The 19,987-nt window shown below is 36.7% G+C and overlaps 1 protein-coding gene across 1 annotated transcript; it reads right to left on the bottom strand.

The window, feature by feature from the left end:
- Positions 1–113: 113 nt before the first annotated feature.
- LOC126616055 (fatty-acid-binding protein 1) lies at positions 114–2,764 on the bottom strand. Its single transcript, XM_050284016.1, has 4 exons — positions 2,358–2,764; positions 794–1,040; positions 558–649; positions 114–390 (listed from the first exon to the last, which is right to left on the bottom strand). Exons 1-4 carry the CDS (start codon positions 2,737–2,739, stop codon positions 251–253), a joined length of 861 nt encoding a protein of 286 aa, XP_050139973.1. The 5' UTR covers positions 2,740–2,764; the 3' UTR covers positions 114–250.
- Positions 2,765–19,987: the final 17,223 nt, after the last annotated feature.

The following is a 19,987-nucleotide window of genomic DNA, read 5'->3' as shown; positions in this document are numbered from 1 at the left end:
TTGTTGAGCCTTGGAAGCATGAACTTCTTGATGGTTGGTTGCCTGGAAATAGAGATAATCGAGCTATACGCGCTTTACACATAGCAAACAAACCACACATCATTCATAGAGACTATGTAAAATGTAAATTTTGGATTTGTTTTCTCATGAAGATTGAATTTTGTTCTTGCGAACGATGTTTTAATTGAATACGATTAAGCATGAAATGGAAAAAAGTACACAAAATCTGACTCATTTGGATGTCTCCCATCTACTTCTGAAGGAGAGAGGCCACATTGAGCTTCACATCTTCTTTGGCTTGTTTATCAAATGGCTCCTCGCCTATATACAAATCCAGAAGCGATCGGCACAGGAGCTTGCTCTCTATGCTTCCCACCTCCTTTCCGTCAACTGCCAGAGTTTAACATACGTTAAGGTTAAACATAATCTTAAATCTACGAACTAAAATTAGAGCAAACACTTGCTGCAAACCGTTATGAGGAATCAGTGAAAATTAATATCATCTGTTGTGATATACTTTGAAGGAACTGAAACATAAGTGAAGAGAAAAATCTTACTTGTTGTGCGAAGTACATAGCCCCGTTCCCTTGAGAGATCTATTATAGATCCCTTAGGTATTTTATATTCGTCTTTGAATTGGGACGTGAACCTACAATTAATCGGGCTATCAGGTTGATAAAATTGTAATGCAAATTGTGACAGTCTGCAAATCAAGTCTTACAAACAGAAAACAAGAAAATTTATCAAGTGAAGACAAAAATAGCAAATGCAAGCTGAAAATAAAATGATTTACCTTTTGAGCAATTCTTTGTTATCGGATCCTCCAAACTTCTGCAGTCTGCTACCCACAGACTCCTCAAAAGCACTACGTACAGAACCAATGCTCAATCTGCCGTAAACTATTTGAAGCCTAACTGTCATACATATATCAGCTTCCAGCAGATCATTACTATACTCCTTGTCCTTGAGTTCCAAAACGGACAAATTCCCATATTTCTCGCCAAGCAAATTCTTTATGTCATTATAATCAGCATAAACACCTGCAGATGCACACAACTAGTGCAATGAAATGTACCGCAAAGGCAGTCCACATGGATAACATGGACTGCACACAACTAGTGCAATGAAATGTACCGCAAAGGCAGTCCACATGGATAACATGGACTTAAGACTACCGTTGTGCTAAGTGATGAAATTGAGGTTCCACCATAAAACCAATTGGCAATATGGGGAGTAACCCAAGATCATATAAGCACATAGCAAACCTTGTCCCTCACCGATGTGGGACAACTCTCAACACGCCCCCGCACGTGTGGCGGATTTTCAAGCCTACACGTGGACAACAACTGGGTGACGTGGAGCGTGTGTGGCCGTTTGGCTTCACACGAGGACAATCCGCTCTGATACCATGATGAAATTGGGGTTCCACCATAAAACCAATTGGCAATATGGGGAGTAGCCCAAGATCATATAAGCACATAGCAAACCTTGTCCCTCACCGATGTGGGACAACTCTCAACACTAAGAGCCCCAAGATTAGCGGGAATAAGAAAACAGACATTATTATGTATATGAGGAATCAAATCGTGTGAAGCACCAGGTCTCTACAATAAGTCACCAACATCGATATTGCCATGACATGTTAATTTTGACCGAAAGTAATTAACTATTAGCAGTATTACTTCTCATTGCCTCAAGTACCATTTAATTCATGCAAAACATAAAAAACCCAGAAAAAACTATTCGTTCCAAAATATAATTAGCAAATTCCTAATCCCCTTTTTTTATAAACGTATAATCAACATGAAACCCAGCAAGGTTATAGTAAACTTAGCAGCATCGCTGCTTTTGTTCCAAAGTAAATATCATCTGATATATTAGGCAATGTTTTTTTAATTTTAGTCAATTTAGTGGCCAAGAAATTACAAAGCTTCAATCTTCTTAGCATTTCAGATAACCAACAGGTAGAATGCATCAATCATCCAACTTTGACCAGATTACACTACTTCCACAGCATTGTATACGAATAATTCGATTCTGTTTCCGAAACCAACCAAACCAATGCAAAGTAACTAGCAAAAATCCACCAAATAATACTACTTCTACAGCATTTTACCTGAAAATTTCGAATCTTTTTCGAAAACCAACCAAACAAAATAAAAACCAGGCCTTATCCCACTAAGTCTTCCGTTACAAACCATTACAAAATTAATCAATCCAACTGAACACGAAGTAGCTAGCAAAAATTCGACTTCTTTCTACACTGAGCTAGCAATGTAAGCTTTAAACACTGCAATTTCGAAAATTCGGCAATGGAAATAATGAAATAAAAAATGCAAGATAGGGAAATGATATACCAAATGAATAGACATCGATGTTCTTCAAGCCCATCACTCTTTTTCTCCGCAACCCAATTCCCAGAAGCCGCCGAGACTCCGCAAGAACGGAAGGAAACGAAGCACCGGTCTTGGAATCGACGACCGAGCTCGGTGCGTCGGTCAGAGAAAGCGATCCCCAAAGCGGCAGCGAGCGATTGGCAAAGAAGGAATTGAGTGCGTTCTGGAGAAATGGCTGTGTGGAGCTGTGGGAGGCAGCAGCGACCCCGGCGACTACGGCCACCCCGGAAGCTATGGTGACGGCGGCGGCGGCATAGAAAGGGCGTGACGTGGCGGAGAATGAGTGGGTGGGAGTGCGCTTCGGGGGCTGAGAAAACGAGAAGGGGAAGCGGAAAGACACCATTGTTTTCTTCTACTCTGAAATTTGAAAGGTCGGTGAAGTGGGCAGAGTTTTGTACTTCTGGGCTATGGAGGTTGACACGTGATCGGCACGTGACATATGGTAATCGGCTAATGGATTTGTGTCTTGGGCCTAGAAAGTGGGCCTTGGCAGATGTGCAGTATTATGGGTTTGGGTTTTGAGTTCATTTGAGCTTCATCTATGTCCATCAACGAAACCAACCCTAGGACGTACAATATAGAAGGTAGTGAATCAATACATTTTAACGTGACCCACTACCCATGATGTGAATGAATTTCGAGATAAAACCGTTACGCCTAGATGGATCAATGGGGGATTATCTCTCCAAATTTATTGGACTTAAAGTCGTTAAGTTTGACCAATATCAATGCTCTAGTGGCTCTACCATAAAAAGTCTTTGTCTTCTTAGCTAGCAACTTGTATCCAATTGAAGGTTTACCTTTTGCTTTGAACCCTCTATGGCTCTATACTTGTTGAAAAAATTATGAAGTAAAGCTTGTTAATTGTTTTTTATGTAAATTTTGAACAAAACTAGCCAGGAACAAAATGAGTTTTTGGTTGCTTGTCTAAAAAGTTAGACAAAAAACAACAAATTTAGTGGATATTATTTGCCTAAATCGACTTTTAAATTTATGAGTGTCAAAATATTATCCTTCATTTTTTATTTTTTACAAGAAACGTTAGAATGATATTTTATTAATCAACACAAACAAATACAAGAGTGCCAATTGGGTATATTACTTTAGTAATCAATAAATTAATCTAAAGTGGTTTTGCACAGATACACAATTGAGTAAAACCCTTATACAGTAACCACAATCACAACAATAAAATGGGCACCAGTATAGATTTTGTCACAAACGGTAATAGGCGCAACAAACATATATTGACACATATTAGTCAGACTCATCGATGAATAGTGAGTTCACATAAGGTCATCGCAAAAGATTGAGACCATATAAAGTCATTATTAAATGATGAGACTTCATAATTTATCGTTCTCAAGCAAAGACCACAACACTCGCTAAGCGAGACAATAGAAACTAAATTAATCCAAAATCAGAACCACCAGTCGGGTAATCACTGTGGACTGTGGAGGACACTCTATCAAACGCCATGTGTGCAATTACATCGCTCTAATGACAATCACATCTTCCGCAGGTCAAGGTCAGGCCGCCAGTTCTAGACATCTAAGACAGTGGAGACACAAGAACTCGGCACATAAGGCGGCGGTGCCGCCGATAGGGAACACCATGCCTTTGCCACTTGCAAAACCCCATGCCTTTGCCTCCCGTCAACGATCTCACTTGCATTGTCACTGGATCCACCTGCGGCATCGGCTGCGAAATCGCCAGGTCTCCTACTTCTCCTTCCTTCACATCTTCAAACATTGACGAATTCATTTTTCTTGTTAGCTTGTTTATTTTAGTATATATAAATCAACTCGATTTGCAAGATTGCATTGGGATTTGGGGCTCCGCCCCTCTGTTTGGTTACTGAGAAATTTTGATACCCTGGTGGTGCCCATTGCTCAATTTCATTTCTCAAGTTTGAATTAGATTTGCTTGAACATGAAAACTGAACAGGCAGTTAGCGGAATCAGGGGCGCATGTTGTAATGGCGGTGAGGAATACGAAAGCGGCCAATGAGCTGATCCAGAAGTGGCAGAATGAACGATCTGGAATGGGACTTCCTCTCAATACTGAGGTATCTTATTAACACCCCAAGGGCCACCGCCAATTATCCACCTTTGATTTCATTAAATGTATACAAATAAATAATATTGTTTAGGTAATGGAACATGTCAAAGTACAATTTTACCCATGTATTAACAGATAGTTAACGGAAAAATCAATTTTGGACTAAATTTGCTAACGGAGTACACCACAAGGGTTTAAATTCGAGTTTTTTTAGCACATGCGCTATCTTCCGAATACCTTATGATCACATGGATCATTTATCCGATTTGGCCTTCCTATGAATGGCGTATTCGGTTACATCTTACGTGTTTAGAAATGGTAGCTATCATGAGTGAGACTTTGTTAATCCGGAATACATGTTTAATACTCTTAATTACCATGTAAAAGTATTTAAATAAATACTAATATTTTATGGTCGGTTTGTCCTTTATTAGTTGTGGTTGTAATACAGTCGTTAAAAATAAATATGTAACATTGTATGCTCATTTGCTCCAACAATACATCAACCTGTAACAAGACGTAAAAAGACACGCAAATTGTCACCAAATTAAGTATGGCATTTTACTTTAAAATGACAGACTGCTTTAGTAGGTAGAGCGTTATCTTCAACTCACTACATTTTGGATTTAAATTCTCCTCTTCTTTTCAGTATAAAAAGAGTTTTACATTTTTTTTTATTGATGAGGTTACCATAAGAGGAAACCATGACTGTAACTTTTGCGATAACTATATTGTTTGTCGCTAAGTTACTATATTGAGCTTTTTCGGGCTTCTAAAGAGTGGACTGTCGTGGCAAAGTCACCAGCTAGTCCCTTTTTTGACAAACAAAAGAAAAGGAGAACCAACAAAAGCAACAAACTACAACACAACAACGACAACAAAGGCCAAGCTAAAAACAAAAAATATAGGAAGGCTGTAAACAACAGCAACAATCCAACCTAACAACCAATACCAAAGGGGGAGCAACCACATAGAGATTATCCATTCTTGAAAAATAGGCATATTCGCAATAGAGAGCGGAGTCTGCATAGAACATAGTCGCAAGTGTATAGAGCTCACAATGGTTTTAAAGACAATAATGAAGTGGAGGTGTTCATTTTTTAATTTACAATTAGTTCTTTTCTTCCAAATAGCTAGCATAGACAACAGCTTAGAAGCACAACTTCCTAATAGTAACATTCAGAGACTTACTAGTTCAATTATTAGCAGCCCAAGTGATAAACTCATGCCAATCCAAAAGTGAGATCAAAGAAGAGGTTAAATTCCTTTTAAAGCATATTTGTGGCTTTTATGTTTTTTTTTTTTAATCAAGAAGCATATTTTGATATTAGTTCAACGGAATCCCAATATTTAATAAATTAATAGCGTGCAATTCTTGGCCAAAAAATAGCATGCAATTCTTGACCTAAAAAATAGCATGCAATTAGAATACTAATTTTATTTGATTTCGATCCTATAAACTATAAAGCATCGCCACGAGGAGTACAAAACAAAAACAGAGGTGTGGACAATAAGGCATCTTCAGTAATCTAATTGTATTCAGAAAATTTCTCAGATATGTCGTTGACTCGTTGTTATAATAATGTTCTTAAGTAACAATATTACAGTATAAACTCGAATATATTAGCATAACATGATTATATCTATTATATATATATATATATATATATATATATATATATATATATAAAGTGAGTACCCTAAAATGATGAAACATTCAAAATACCATAAATTGTCCTTTAAGAATTTCATAAATTACAATTGAACCAAAAGAAGCTAAAGTATTTAACCATATTTTTATTTTGAATGAATTTAATATTTAAAATTATAGAAAGAAAAAAAACAAAACCTCCCACGTGGGTGGTTTCACGTTTTTAATTCATTTCTTTTTTTTTAAATAATTTTTTTAATATGTAAATTAATTATTTAAATAAAAGATATATAAAAATGCCAATTGCCACACGCGTATGCGTGTACGCGTGTGGCAAGAGGCTAGTATATATATAAAGTGAGAAGGCAAAAAAGGGGAAACATTCAAAATGGCAAGAAATGACCCTCCCTAATTAAGAATTTCAAAACAAAACAATTTAATTAATAAGGGTAAAATGGTAAACTACATCATTTTGAAGATTACAAACAAAGCACCCACTACTTGGGTAGTTGATAAAATTAATACTAATATTTGACAAAAAAAATACTAATACATAAACATAATAAATAAAAAGCCAATTAGCACGTGTGTTAAGGGGCTAGTATTTATATAATACCAAAGACTATTAATAATTATTTTGCTATTCATAGTATAATGTGACAATTGCTATAGTATTAATGTTATTTGAGAACACTAACTACATTTATCTCAGAGCATTTTAACTATTTTTTCGGTGTGTAGTCAAATTATGATTTTGGGAGATTTTGATTATTTTAATAAATTTAGGGTTATTCAAACAAAATTTCAAGTGACCTCTGAAATTTAAACTGTATTCAATCAAGATTAAAATCCTTAAAAATTCGGGTGTATTCAATTAAGATTTTAAAGAAGTTTATACATTACAGATGTATTCAATTAGAAATCGATTTTTTAAAAGTTGAGGAAATTAAGGAAATTGGAGAGATCTCATAGTGTATTCGAGGGGAATTGGAGAATTTCAAAATTTTCATGGAATGATTAAAATACACTACGAAATCTCTTTAATCAACTCGAATTACTCAACATTTGTAAATTCTTTAAAATCAATTTCTAACAGAATGCACCTAAATGTTGTAAACTTCGATAACATTCTAATTGAATACACCAAGATTTCTAAGGATTTTAATAAATTATCTTAAAATATTGATTGAGTATACTTTAAATTTCAGAGAATCACTTATAATTCTGATTGTATATCCTAAATTAATTAAAAAAATTAAAATCTCTCAAAATTCATTGAATACACCTTCATTATTCTATGAAGTCAAATGGCCATGTAACTGGTTTTTTTTTAAAGGTACGTAGGACTATATTATATAATGAAATATGTTAAAAGTATAACAAAGAATTATTGTTGTGACAACATTTTTCAATTTTAATGGTTTTTTTTTTTTTTTTAAGGGGGACAATCGGTGGTAAGCCATAATTATCCATTATTTTCAGGCCCTTAGGGGCTATGAAATTTCACTCTGCCCGTAATCACAGTCAATCAGATTCACCAGCTCAGAGCATCGAACCCGAAACCTTTTATATTTTTTGTTTATTAGGAAATCACAGTATGTGCCCTTACTATTGGGCCACTATTGTTGTGGTTTCAAATTTTAATGTTTGCTATCGATTGGTTCTTGCTCCATGCATAAAGGAAATGAACCAAATAAAAAAAGAAAAAGGCCTCCCAAAGTTCAAGCCAATTGCTTCAATAATTTACAAAAATTGATAAACCGCGTTGTAATTATTTATGTTTGTTTTCTATACATTCGACAAAAATTGAAAGCTGCACCACTTAACAACGTAATTATATTTTAATACGACTATGCACTTATTTATTCATATTGGTCCCTAAGTTAGAATGAAGATCCTCTCCGGATCCTCTTTGAGAGGATTTATGGAATCTTCAAATTGTGTCTGTTCATTGTATATCGTGCGATCAATTTTCGTCGAATACTGTTTATTTTTAAATTTAAATAAAAATATTTAAAATAATTTTTGACTGCATGATATACGATGAACGGATACGGTGGTCGGGAATCCTCACAAAGAGGATCCGGAGAGGATCCTCATTTCCTAAGTTAAAATTATTTTGTTGTTTGTGTTTTTTTTTTCTTAAGAAAACTAATAAACAAAAGGAAATAAGCATCTTCATCCTCAGAAACGAATGGGATTCTATACAGGAAGAAAACAAACACCAAAAAGAGATACTAATCTTTCACTTCTCGTTTGACACACGTCATTTATTAAAATAAAGCTTAATGTATCTCTCCCTAATTATATGTAGTAATTACTAAAGGGCAATTTCTCTCATCTTTTATTGATGTGACATCATTCTACTGTACAAACGTCATAGAACAATACTCTCTTTATCATCAGCTGAAGGTATCTTTAGAAAAGTTCGTTGCTTTAAAAACCGTTTAGTCATCTAAATGAATAAATATAATTATTGAAAGGCTATCATGAGGATGATATTAATTACCATAATCGTCTCTTTGTTTTATACCTATACAGGATAGATAAATGGTCTTTAAATCAAATTATTTTTCTTAAAAATAAACTTTACATGATAAAAAATGTATAGTTAAATAATGTGACGTTAAATAGGAAAAATAACTCTTCTATTTACTTGAAATGAACAATATTATTTGTTTGACATGAATTTAATTGCATAATGAATTTAGATGATTATTCTCTATCTACCATAATAATAACAAATAAAAAAGAGCATTTAGCAGCAATAATCTCTCTTCAGATAATGGTTGCACTTTTGATCCCACTTTTAAAAGCAGTTATTTGGTCAAAGGTAATAGAATCTTTATTATCTAGTTGTATATCAGTGCTCATTTTTTCTGGACAGAGGTATTAAAATACAAAATCTGTATTACAAGTATATATATAAAAAAAAGAATAGAGTAGATAAATAAAAATTCATGCTGCCCTAATCCTACAGCTAAGAAGACTAAAAAGTTGTCAATTAAGGAGCATTTAACAGATTTTTTAACAAAATTGTGACGGAATGATCACATTGATTTGCGACACTTATTTTTAAGGACTACATTGATTGATTTTTAATTTTAGGAACCATCTTGATGGTGATAGTCAATTTCAAAGACCATTTATGATAAAACCCCTTTTTTTTATTTACAAATGATTAGGTAGATACTTCTTTTACATCATCTTAATGCACTCAATAAAGGCATTGTGTAGGATGAATAATGCATCATCTACATAACCATACAAACACATCTCTCTCTACTCTCTCTCCCACTTTGCCGCTCCTTCCCTCTCTTCCTATTAGATTAAAATAAGCCACAATAGGTTTCCCTAGCACTACGTATTATATTGTTTTTATACTATTTTATTTACAAATGATTAGATAGATGCTTCTTTTACATCATCTTAATGCACTCAACTATATTACTATAGTGCTAGTTAGTAGCCCAAAAGCGAAGACAACTATCCCTAGAATAAAATAATTATATATTCAAATAATTGTTGTACTAAGTACTTTTGTCAAATTTCCTGTTCATTGATTTTTAATTAAATCATTTATAGATGCAAATATATAATTCAAATGTGAAGAGAACATATACTATGGTATAGTTAGATAAATAACTAAACATGTTATACAGGGGATAAAGTATAATTAGTTTGTAATTGACGCACCCCAACCCAGAATGTCCACTAGGACTCCGAATTGAGCTGCGTTGGCCGACATCTGGAAGGTGACGAAGCCATAAAGTGTGATGATGTGGAAAAATGTGAATATATTTAAACCTAAGAGTGACTAAATACCAGAGTACGCTGGTGAGCGGGAAGGAACCCACTTCACACGTGACGTTAAAGCATAAGTAAGTACAATAAAGTGGATTAAGGATCGTACCCTCGAAAGAATCTCCAATACTAAGAATCGCCACGAATCTTCGACGATAAGTAAGCTCAACTAATAAAACCTGGAGGGGGAAAACAAAACAAGGGTGAGTGGCCCTAGAAATGAAATTTGAATAGAAACCATCTAAAACATTATAACCCCTCGCTGCAACACCTATATAGATTCCAGAAAATCATACCACGTATCAATGTGAAATCAAAAGTATATCAACAGTAAACCATAAATATACCATAACACAGCGTCTCATCAGCAATATCAATAATCATGTGATTAATAACCCATACTAGCACGCAAGTCGGAGTCACCTATGGTGACCTGTACGACTTATCCATATCTCATCACATATGCTAGCTCATAAGTCGAGAGTCACCTTTGGTGACCTGTACGACTTATCCATATCTCATCACATATGCTAGCTCATAAGTCGGGAGTCACCTCTAGTGACTTGTATGACTTATCCATATCTCATCACATATGCTAGCTAATAAGTCGGAAGTCACCTCTAGTGACCTGTACGACTTATAAGTCGGGAGTCACCTCTAGTGACCTGTACGACTTATCCATATCACATCACATATGCTAGCTAATAAGTCGGGAGTCACCTCTAGTGACCTGTACGACTTATCCATATCTCATCACATATGCTAGCTCATAAGTCGGGAGTCACCTCTAGTGACCTGTACGACTTATCCATATCTCAATAAGTATACCTGCACACGAGTTGGAACCACCTAAAGTGGTCTGTACGACAGGACTGGGTGTCAATAAATACGCTCGAGTGCTACGATCACGTGAAGACTGTGCGAATAATCGCGGGTCATCTACGAGTCAGAACCACCTATAGTGGTATGTACAACAGGTCTGTGCACCTACCTTGGATCCAAGGTGAGCGTAAGGTGCGGGAGGTGAACATTAAGTGAAGGACTGTGCCTTGGCCACGAGCGGGAGCATTAACACCGGGGTGCAGGTTTATGAGCTCTAAATGCATTTCATCATATCTCGCATAACTAAAGCAATCTCATATGACATATACAACTCATAGGCAACCTGTACGACAATGTCGGAGTTGCCTAAAACATAATGTGATCATGCCATAACTCAATCATTTCAACAAATACCATAACTCATCTGAACTTACTTGTGTGTTCCGCATTCATCTTCGCACTTCAAAGCATTCATAATAATTTTGTGTAGGTAGTATACACATGGATATGCCATAATGCAAATCTAAAACTCAACCATATCGTAGTATTTTTCCAATATATATACATATATATATATATATAATGTGGCGTAAAATGCACAATCTATAACGCCCTACTCCCGAGTTACTTATTTTCGGAAATAATTATTGGAGATAAGTCCAACTAAACACTAGTTTAATTAACTGTCATTACTTACGTTTCCTTATTTCAGTTTCTTGATTCCTTCCACATTGATTTATGACCAACATCCAATTACTAAAAACATAAGGTTAAATCTCATATTTTCACCAATTTCCTTCACATTGCTCAATTCCCAAAACAAGGTTTTTGTTTCAAATAATGTATGGATGCATCTAACGTCTCTTTAGACTGCCTACGTACCCTAAACAGGGATCAAGCCATTCGTAGTTCACTATAGTATTTCAAAGCATTCACATTAATCATAAGCAATAATCGATTTATAAACATTTATGGAATTGTCTATCACATAAATATATAAAATACACGATAGAATGGAAAAGATCCACTCACCTGAGGTCCGTGCCACGACTCCCTATTTGTCGAGACATCACGAACCATCGCCGCATGTGGCCAAGTACAATTTGGCCGGAAAAAGCTCCAATTTTGCTCAAACCCGCCGGAACCCTAGAAAATGGTGTGCTTCAATTCTTCCTCCTCGATGATCCACCGCCCCTACAACTGATTGGGCTTGTTCCATACCTCAAGGAAAGTCTAATGGTGGTAGAGATGGGTGTGATTAGTTTCAGATTTAGGTAAATTGAACCCAAATCCGCCGCACCCCCCGTGCGGTTTCTCCCAATTTTAAAGCCAAAACCCTTGATTTTTGAGGTGTAATAGGAAGATGGAAGGGCTAGATGGTGTTTGGGAGTGGTGGCTGGGTCTATTTCGTGGAAAAATCCGATGGAAACCATCGGAAAGTATGGTGGAAATGGGTTGAGGGTTGCGGGTCGAAAACGGGTCAAGGGGAAAATAGGTCATGGTTGGGTGTCACTCACCTTTCTCCTTTCCCTCCCTGGTCTCTCCTTGATTCGTTCCTCACCTCCCCCACTCATTTCCGATTGGGCAGTGCCCATCCTTTTTTTTTTTCCTTTCTGTCCAGTTCTCTCTTCTTCTTCCTTCCCGTAGACTTTTTTTTTTCTCAACCACCCTTAAAATAATAGCAATAATAATTCATACGCGTTGTGAACTAGTGATCAACGGAAATCAATACCCTCGCCTCTAGGGTATTCTCGTAAATTCACATTTTAACATTTATAAAATAATAAAATTTGGGACGGGTCGTCACAGTAATACAGGTAAATACAAATAAAAAACATGGAGGAAGATTAATTACAAAATCTATGATATAGGAAGATAAGCAATTGATTTAAAATAGATTATCAAAAAAACATTTGATATAAGTAAATAGAATATAATTAATTTGTAATACAGGTATAAAAAATATAGAGTAGATTAATAAAAATTCATGCTGCCATTTGACCTAATCTTATTAAAAAAATCGTACGTATATGGTATCTACATGCCATTTATCCAAAGGAATCCTCATTTTTGAGGAAAAAAAAGGGGGCTAGTTGTAGGGCTCACTCAATGTCGAACTTTAACAATCTGAACTGTCTATTTTAGAAGCTTCGATTCATATATCATCCTTGCAAAATTCAATTTAATCTGAAACCATTTGATTATTACGATGAAATTTAATTGTTTCTTGTAAAACAAAGTGTTCGTCAATTTTTTTGAACTCAATTAGATGTCTTACATATTTCCTGTCACAGCCCGTCCCGGAATTTTTAATTCCGAGGGCGTGAAATTACGAAAATGTCCCTAAACGAAACTAAAGTGCGTAATTTGACGTTGATTTATCTAAGCTTCTAAACTATTGGTAATTAAAATATCATTTAGTTTAGGAACTTAGACCTAGAATTACATTTTTATGTTATAATTTCGTGGTTGGGGTTTAGGTAGGACCTCCCACCTCATTTCCATCCCCATTTCCCGCATACTGTCTCTCTCTCTCTTCTTCGTAGTTCTTCATTCTCTGTCTCTCTCTCCCTCTCGAACGTACGGACACCCCCAAGACCCTTGAAAACTTCACAATTTAAGGTCGATGAAGGTACCATCGTGTTCGTGAGGACCATACGAACACATCCATACTGTTTTCAGGTAAGAATCCCCTCGATTTCACGTAGAAAACTCAAGCTCCGAGATTGCTACTGTTCATGAACTTTGAATTGGTTATGTTTTAGGCCAAACCAAGCTCACAGTGAGCTTTAGGAAGTCCTAAGGAAGCTCGGAGTGCTTCGTTTGAAGGAATTGGACGTCAGGATCACGAGCTGCAAATTTGGCCGGTTTTCTTCGAATTTCTCCGGTGAGATTTTGTGGTTTTTAGACCTTAAAACTAGTCCAACGTGTTAGTACACACTTAGGGCTTCATTTAGGTATAAAGTACGAGAAAAATGGATGAAAAACGAGTGAGAATAGTGAGTTGGAAAAATTTCCCAGTTTTCCGGTGACCGGAGTCCGGCGAGGGAAGACCGGAGAAGAAACAGGAATATTCCGTTAGTTTTAACGGAATATTCCTAACAGCAGTAACGGTATAGGGTTAAGTTTAACAGAATATTCGGGGTTTTTAACGGAATATTCCTGACGGCGTTAACTGATGCCGTCAGCATTCAATGCACGTGGCCGCGCGTGGGGGCGCGTAGACCCGTGCCTATTTCGGCGCGTGGGGGCGCGTGAGGCCTCGAAAAATTATTTTAAAAATATGGTGATGATCCTGAGGTTGTGTAGGTCACCGTGGTATATAACCCAATTTGAGCAAAATATGAGAAGTTATTAGCTAGAGTTGGTTTATGCATTAAATAACGTTATTTCGGTTACTTCTCGTATAGGCGAGGCTTATGCAGACGTTGGGCATGGCTAAGGGAGGCTCAGGGACCTACGAGACGTCGACGTATCTGTGAGTGGGCAGTTTTGTTTTCCGTATATATATATATATACTTGACGTTTTCCCAGAAATCGAAATTTAATGAAAGTATGTTTTCAAATGCCATGCGTAGATTCATATGAAAAATGTGATTTGAAATGCCATGCATGAAAGTATATGAAAAGTATATTGAAATGTGAATCGAATTGCCATGCATGAAATTATATGAAAAGTATGAATTGATATATGATGCATATGTATGAATTGGTGCGGTGGACGCACAGGTGAGTATCAGGTGAGTATTTATTATTGTTATGATGATGTTGAGATATGATGAGCTCATAACCTGCACCTTGGTATTAGTGCTTATATTATTCACCCTGCATCGCACGCTCACCTTGGATCCAAGTAGATGCTAGTCGTACAGACCACTAGAGGTGGTTCCGACATGCCAGTCGTACAGACCATTAGAGGGGTTCCGACTGGTAGGTGACCTTAGATTATGTGCACAGATGATTGATGAGAGAAGCACTAGAGCGTAATATTAACCATTAAGTCGTACAGACTACATTAGGTAGTTCCGACTTATGTGCAGTGTAGTGCCGTACAGGTCATACTAGGTGACTCCGGCTAGAGGAGATTTTGAGCTCTAGATTCAGCCGTACAGGACCATTGTAGGGTCTCCGGTTGATTATTTTCTTCCACCTGATCTATGTTGATGCATTAATACTATACTGTTGAATTTAGACATGGCATGGCATATTTGTAATGAAAAATGTTGAGATAGTGATTTGAAGTTTTGAGAATATATATATATATTTATATTTTACATTTCTGGGAAAGTATACAAGTTTTACGGAGAGGGGTTACAACGTATTTGAGAAAGGCTTGTTTTGAAAAGATTTGTTTTACTGACCCACTCAACTTGGTTTTGCGCCCCTCCAGGTTCATGATTGCAGAGGTGTGGTGACTACGAGGAATTCAACGGTGTTCTGACAGAATGGACAAAATTAGGTCTCACCTTCGGGTGTATCATCTTAGAAGTTGTAAATTTAAAGCTTCCGTACTGTGTAAATGGTTACGTCACTTCCACGTGACGGCCAGCATGCCCTCCTTCGGGACGGGGTGTGTCAGTTGGTATCAGAGCTTAGTTGCAATCCTGGACATCTTGAGAATTTCCGAGTGAATTCTGTCAGAACTATACCGCCTCGTAGCAAGCCACGTAGTTCAGATGAACCTAGTCTCCCTGATATAGCAGTGTAGGGGAAACTATTACTATGGTGATTCAGTCTATTACCTAAATTAACCATTGGAGACTTATTATGAGTTGAATTTGAATCACTTAATAGAAATGATGAACCTGAGGGAGCGGAGTTACGGCTTAACCATTTGGAAAAGATGTTTCAGATTTTGCAAGTCAAAGGAATCTTCCTGCGGACAGATGGGTCGAGATGACTACCTGGTTTTGGGTTATGAACTTGTATCCTGGTGGAAACAGGAGTATTAATCATTGACACCGGAGGAAACAGCCGATTGAGAATTGTTTAAGGACTTGTTAAGGAAAAGAATTATTCCTCTGGCATATTATGATGGTAGTAAGCAAGAGTTTGCAAATGTGAATCAAGGAAGATGACCGCAAGTGAGTATTATAGAAAGTTTTCAGACTAGCCTCGTTTCCATTCAGATATTGCTGCTATTTTGGTTGAGGTGTTATGTTGTTTTAGGCTGGGTGACAAAAGGAAGTGGTATTTTTGGGTGACCACTATCCATTGTATTTCTTACCAAGAGTATACGAGATGTTGTTGAGCCTTGAGGACTCTGAGAATATGATCAGCTAGAGTAAAGAGAAATAAGAAAAGAATGGGAATTAGATGAAAGACGATAAAGTTAATGATCTGTCATATCAAGGATATCGAAAGACTCAGAGCTTCAAAAGAAGTGAAGTTAGAACTAATTTTTCCAGCTGAGGTTTTAATGCCACTGGTCAGAGTCAAAGTGATAGATTTACCGGTAATCCCAGATTTCAGAGACAAGGTGATTTGAATAAAGGAAAGGTACATTTGTGCCGTATGTACAATATTAGACACTTTGGAAAGTGTGGGAATCAGTGAATGTGTTCATGTGGACAGATGGGACATAGAGTTACGAATTGTCCCTAGAATCAGTTGTACCCAACAGTTTTCCATGACACCATAGTATCGATTCAGCAGGTTTACGAACTTAGTAGTTTGGTCGGATTGACTGTGGGTACAGAGATATTTGATGAGTTAAATGTTCAGCCGTACAGGCCACAAGAGGTGGATCCGGCTGACACATGAGAAATTGGTGAGTTATAGGCTCGGCCATACAGGCCACAAGATGTGGATCCGGCCGACGTATTACTGGGATAATTGTTGAGTAAGTCATACAGGTCACTATAGGTGACTCCGACTTATGTGTTAACATGGATGGATGAGCTTAGACTCAGCCGTACAGGTCATACTAGCTGACTCCGGCTGATATAATCCTTATTATGGACAATGTTGCCAAAGAAAGTAATGTTGGAGCATGATCGAGGCGTATATGTGTATTTTTAATGAAGAACAAGATGATAGTATTACACCTTCAGGAATTGTTACTTACTTATCGAGACAACAATGAGTTATCTGTATTGCGGGCTGCAGACCGTAATATTTATAACTTATTCGTTGGATCTGTTAAGCAAGTAAACAGGTAGGTTACCTACATGAGTTTGGTGTTATTCAAGGTGTTCAGTAAGGGTGAAAGATATAGTTATGCCAGTGAATCTTATTTCGTGGGACATCGATGAATTGGAAGTGATTTTAGGCATAGTTTAGTTGCGTTCCAATCATGACAAGATGGATTGCTAAGGGAAACCAGTTACTTTCCATCGATTTGATTGATCAAAGGTTACTTTGGTGGGCATGCAAAGTGGATTGAGTTAAGCCGTTATTATGCTGTGAGAGCAAAGAGATTGTTATCAAAAGGTTACAAGGGTACTTAGCTTATGCGGTACTACATAATGTTGCTCCTAGTAGTTTGGAAAATGTAAAGGTGAGTGAACACTTTCTTAATGTTTTCCCTGAGAGTTTACCTGGATTGCCTTCAGGCAGAGATGTGGGGTTCACTATTGATTTGTTGCCAGGTATAAATTTTATGTTAAAGATTAGTTCATGATTAGTTAAGGGAATTGGAAATTCAGTTGAGAGAATTGGTTGATAAAAGTTTCATTCAACCTAGTACAACACTTTTGAGGAGCCCCAATTCGTTGGTGAGAAAGAAAATGGACTTTAAGACTATCCATTGATTATAGGCAATTAAATCGGGTAACGATTGAGGACCGTTATCCATTGTTGTGTACCGATGTTTATTTGATCAGCTCAAAGGTATTTGTGTATTTTCAAAGATTGACTGGAGGTCTGTTTATTACCAATTGAAGATTATGTGTGACGTTGTTCCTAAGATTGTTTTCTGGACTTGTTATGGTCTTTATGAATTTTGGTGATGCTATACGGATACTCATGCTGTTTTATGAGTTGATGGATGAAGTATTCCAGGAATGCCTTGATAGATTGATATCATTTTTCATTGACGATATTCTGGTATATTCTGAGCCAGAGCAGAGCATGTAAACATATTAAGTCGGTGAAGCAAAGATTGAGAGAACGTTGGTTGTATGCTAAGTTTAGCAAATGCTAATGTTGGGTGAATCAAGTAGCATTTATGGGATATGTTATATATTCTTAAGGTATTCAAGTGAATTCCTAAAAGGTAGCAGAAATTGAGAATTTGGAATAACCACGAGCCGTAATTGAGATTCGGAATTTCTTAGCTTACCAGGCTATCTTGGATGGTTGTGAAAGATTTTTCAGTCATTGCTTGTCATTGACGAGATTATTGAGAAAAGAGGTTATGTATGAGTGGGAAGGAAATTGTGAGCAAAGGATTCAACAACTAAAATATTTCCTCACTCATGCACGTATTTTAGTATTCCCAGAAGATAGCGGTAATTATCGGTTTATGGTGATGTTACATTAAATGTTCTTGGTTATGTATTGATGCAAATGTTAGGGTGATTGCATATGTTTCACGGCAAATGGAACCTCATGAGATGAATTACCCTACTTGTGATTTGGAAAATTCGATTACCATCCTTGCGGTGAAGTTATGGAGACATTATATTTTGGCGAGAATGCAAGATTTTACGAATCAAAAGAGTCTCCAATATCTGCTTACTCAGAAGGATATTAATCTTAGACAACAAAGGTGGATTGAGTTACTTAGTGATTATGATTGTACGACCAGGGTGATCGTAAAATTGTTCTAGCTGAAGCACTTGGTGAGAAGACTACAGTAAGAATTAATGTCTGGCACGCTTGCCATGATTGTCTTCTTGTGGAATGGAAGATCGAGAAGAAGCCGTACTTGCTAATTTTCAAGTTAAGTCTTTTTGGTAAGGTCGTACTCGAAACTCAAATGGTTAACGAAGAAATTTAAGAATTAACCAAGGCAAGGAAAGAAGGGAAAAAGAATGATTACAGGGTTCGAGAATCGGATGGCATAGGAATACAAGAAAACAGAACGTATGTGCCTAATGCCGTGGGTTTAAAGCAAGTAATTTTGGATGAAGCACACTGTTCAGCTCCTGCAATATTCCAAAAGTAATAAGATTTATTATACCATTCGACATTTTTATTGGTTAGCTGATTGAGGCAGAAAGAAATAAACCTTTGGATTGAGACAGCTATTTTCTGTTTCGCAGCGGAAATGGAAAAATATTACTTGAGATTATGTGTACAAGCTTCCTTGTATACAAGATGGTTATGATCGAATTTGAAGTGATAGTTGGTCAACGTACCAAGTTAGTACATTTACTCCAGTGTTGAGTAACAACCTTTCCCAGACAGTACAACAGTACTTATTTGTTTTATGGAAAAGAGAATTGGGTTACGGAACTGCTGAGTTTCTTAAGTATGTTGGTTACGCTAGTTTCCGAAGTAACGCCATAAGGTCCATGAAACGTGTCATGTGTGTGTCGATTTTTGCTGATTTGTGGATGGAATGCTTCTGGGTAGAGGAAGATTCGATCACGAAAGAGTTTTAGTAGACCCTGAGACTATGGATGAGTCTCCTCAAAGTATTCAGGTGATTAAGTTTAACCTGAAAGTAGCCAAGCATGGCAAAAGAGATTAACAGATGGATATGCCACTAATTAAGTGTATAACGTAGATGATTTTATATCATTTAAGATTTCATCTTAGAAAAGTATGATTCGGTCTGGAAAGGAAGGCAAGTTAAATCCTAAGCGCATCGGACTTTATGTGATCATCGAAAAGTTGGTGAAGTTGCTTACAGATTTGAATTGCTTCCAGAGTTGTCGTAAGTGCATGATGTGTTTCATGATTCGATATTTTTGGAAATTTCACCATGAAAAGAAATAGTGAGATTTGGAAAGAAAGACAAGATAAGTCTTAAACACATCAGACCGTTTTGATCACTAAAGGAATCGATGAAGTTGCATACAAGTTGTGATGCCTTCAGAATTGGCTAAGGTGCATAATGTATTTTATATTTCGACGCATTGTCACCATGTTGTAGATTCGCCGCATATGATTCTGGTTCAACCTTTGGAGATTAATCCGGATTCGACTTGATGAGCAACCAATGACGACTTTGAATTGGAAAAAGAAAGTACTGAGAATGACAGTGTAATTGGTAAAAGTTTTGTGAAGAAACCATTCAGTAGAAAATTATGTGGGAGAAGGAGAATCGGATGAGAGAGATTTACCCGAGGCTATTGTATGAGTA

Source organism: Malus sylvestris, chromosome 3, assembly GCF_916048215.2.
Source record: "Malus sylvestris chromosome 3, drMalSylv7.2, whole genome shotgun sequence".
In the NCBI taxonomy this organism is placed as follows: Eukaryota; Viridiplantae; Streptophyta; class Magnoliopsida; order Rosales; family Rosaceae; genus Malus; species Malus sylvestris.
Note: the sequence above shows the minus strand (reverse complement) of the source record. Positions and strands in the feature narration are given on the sequence as shown.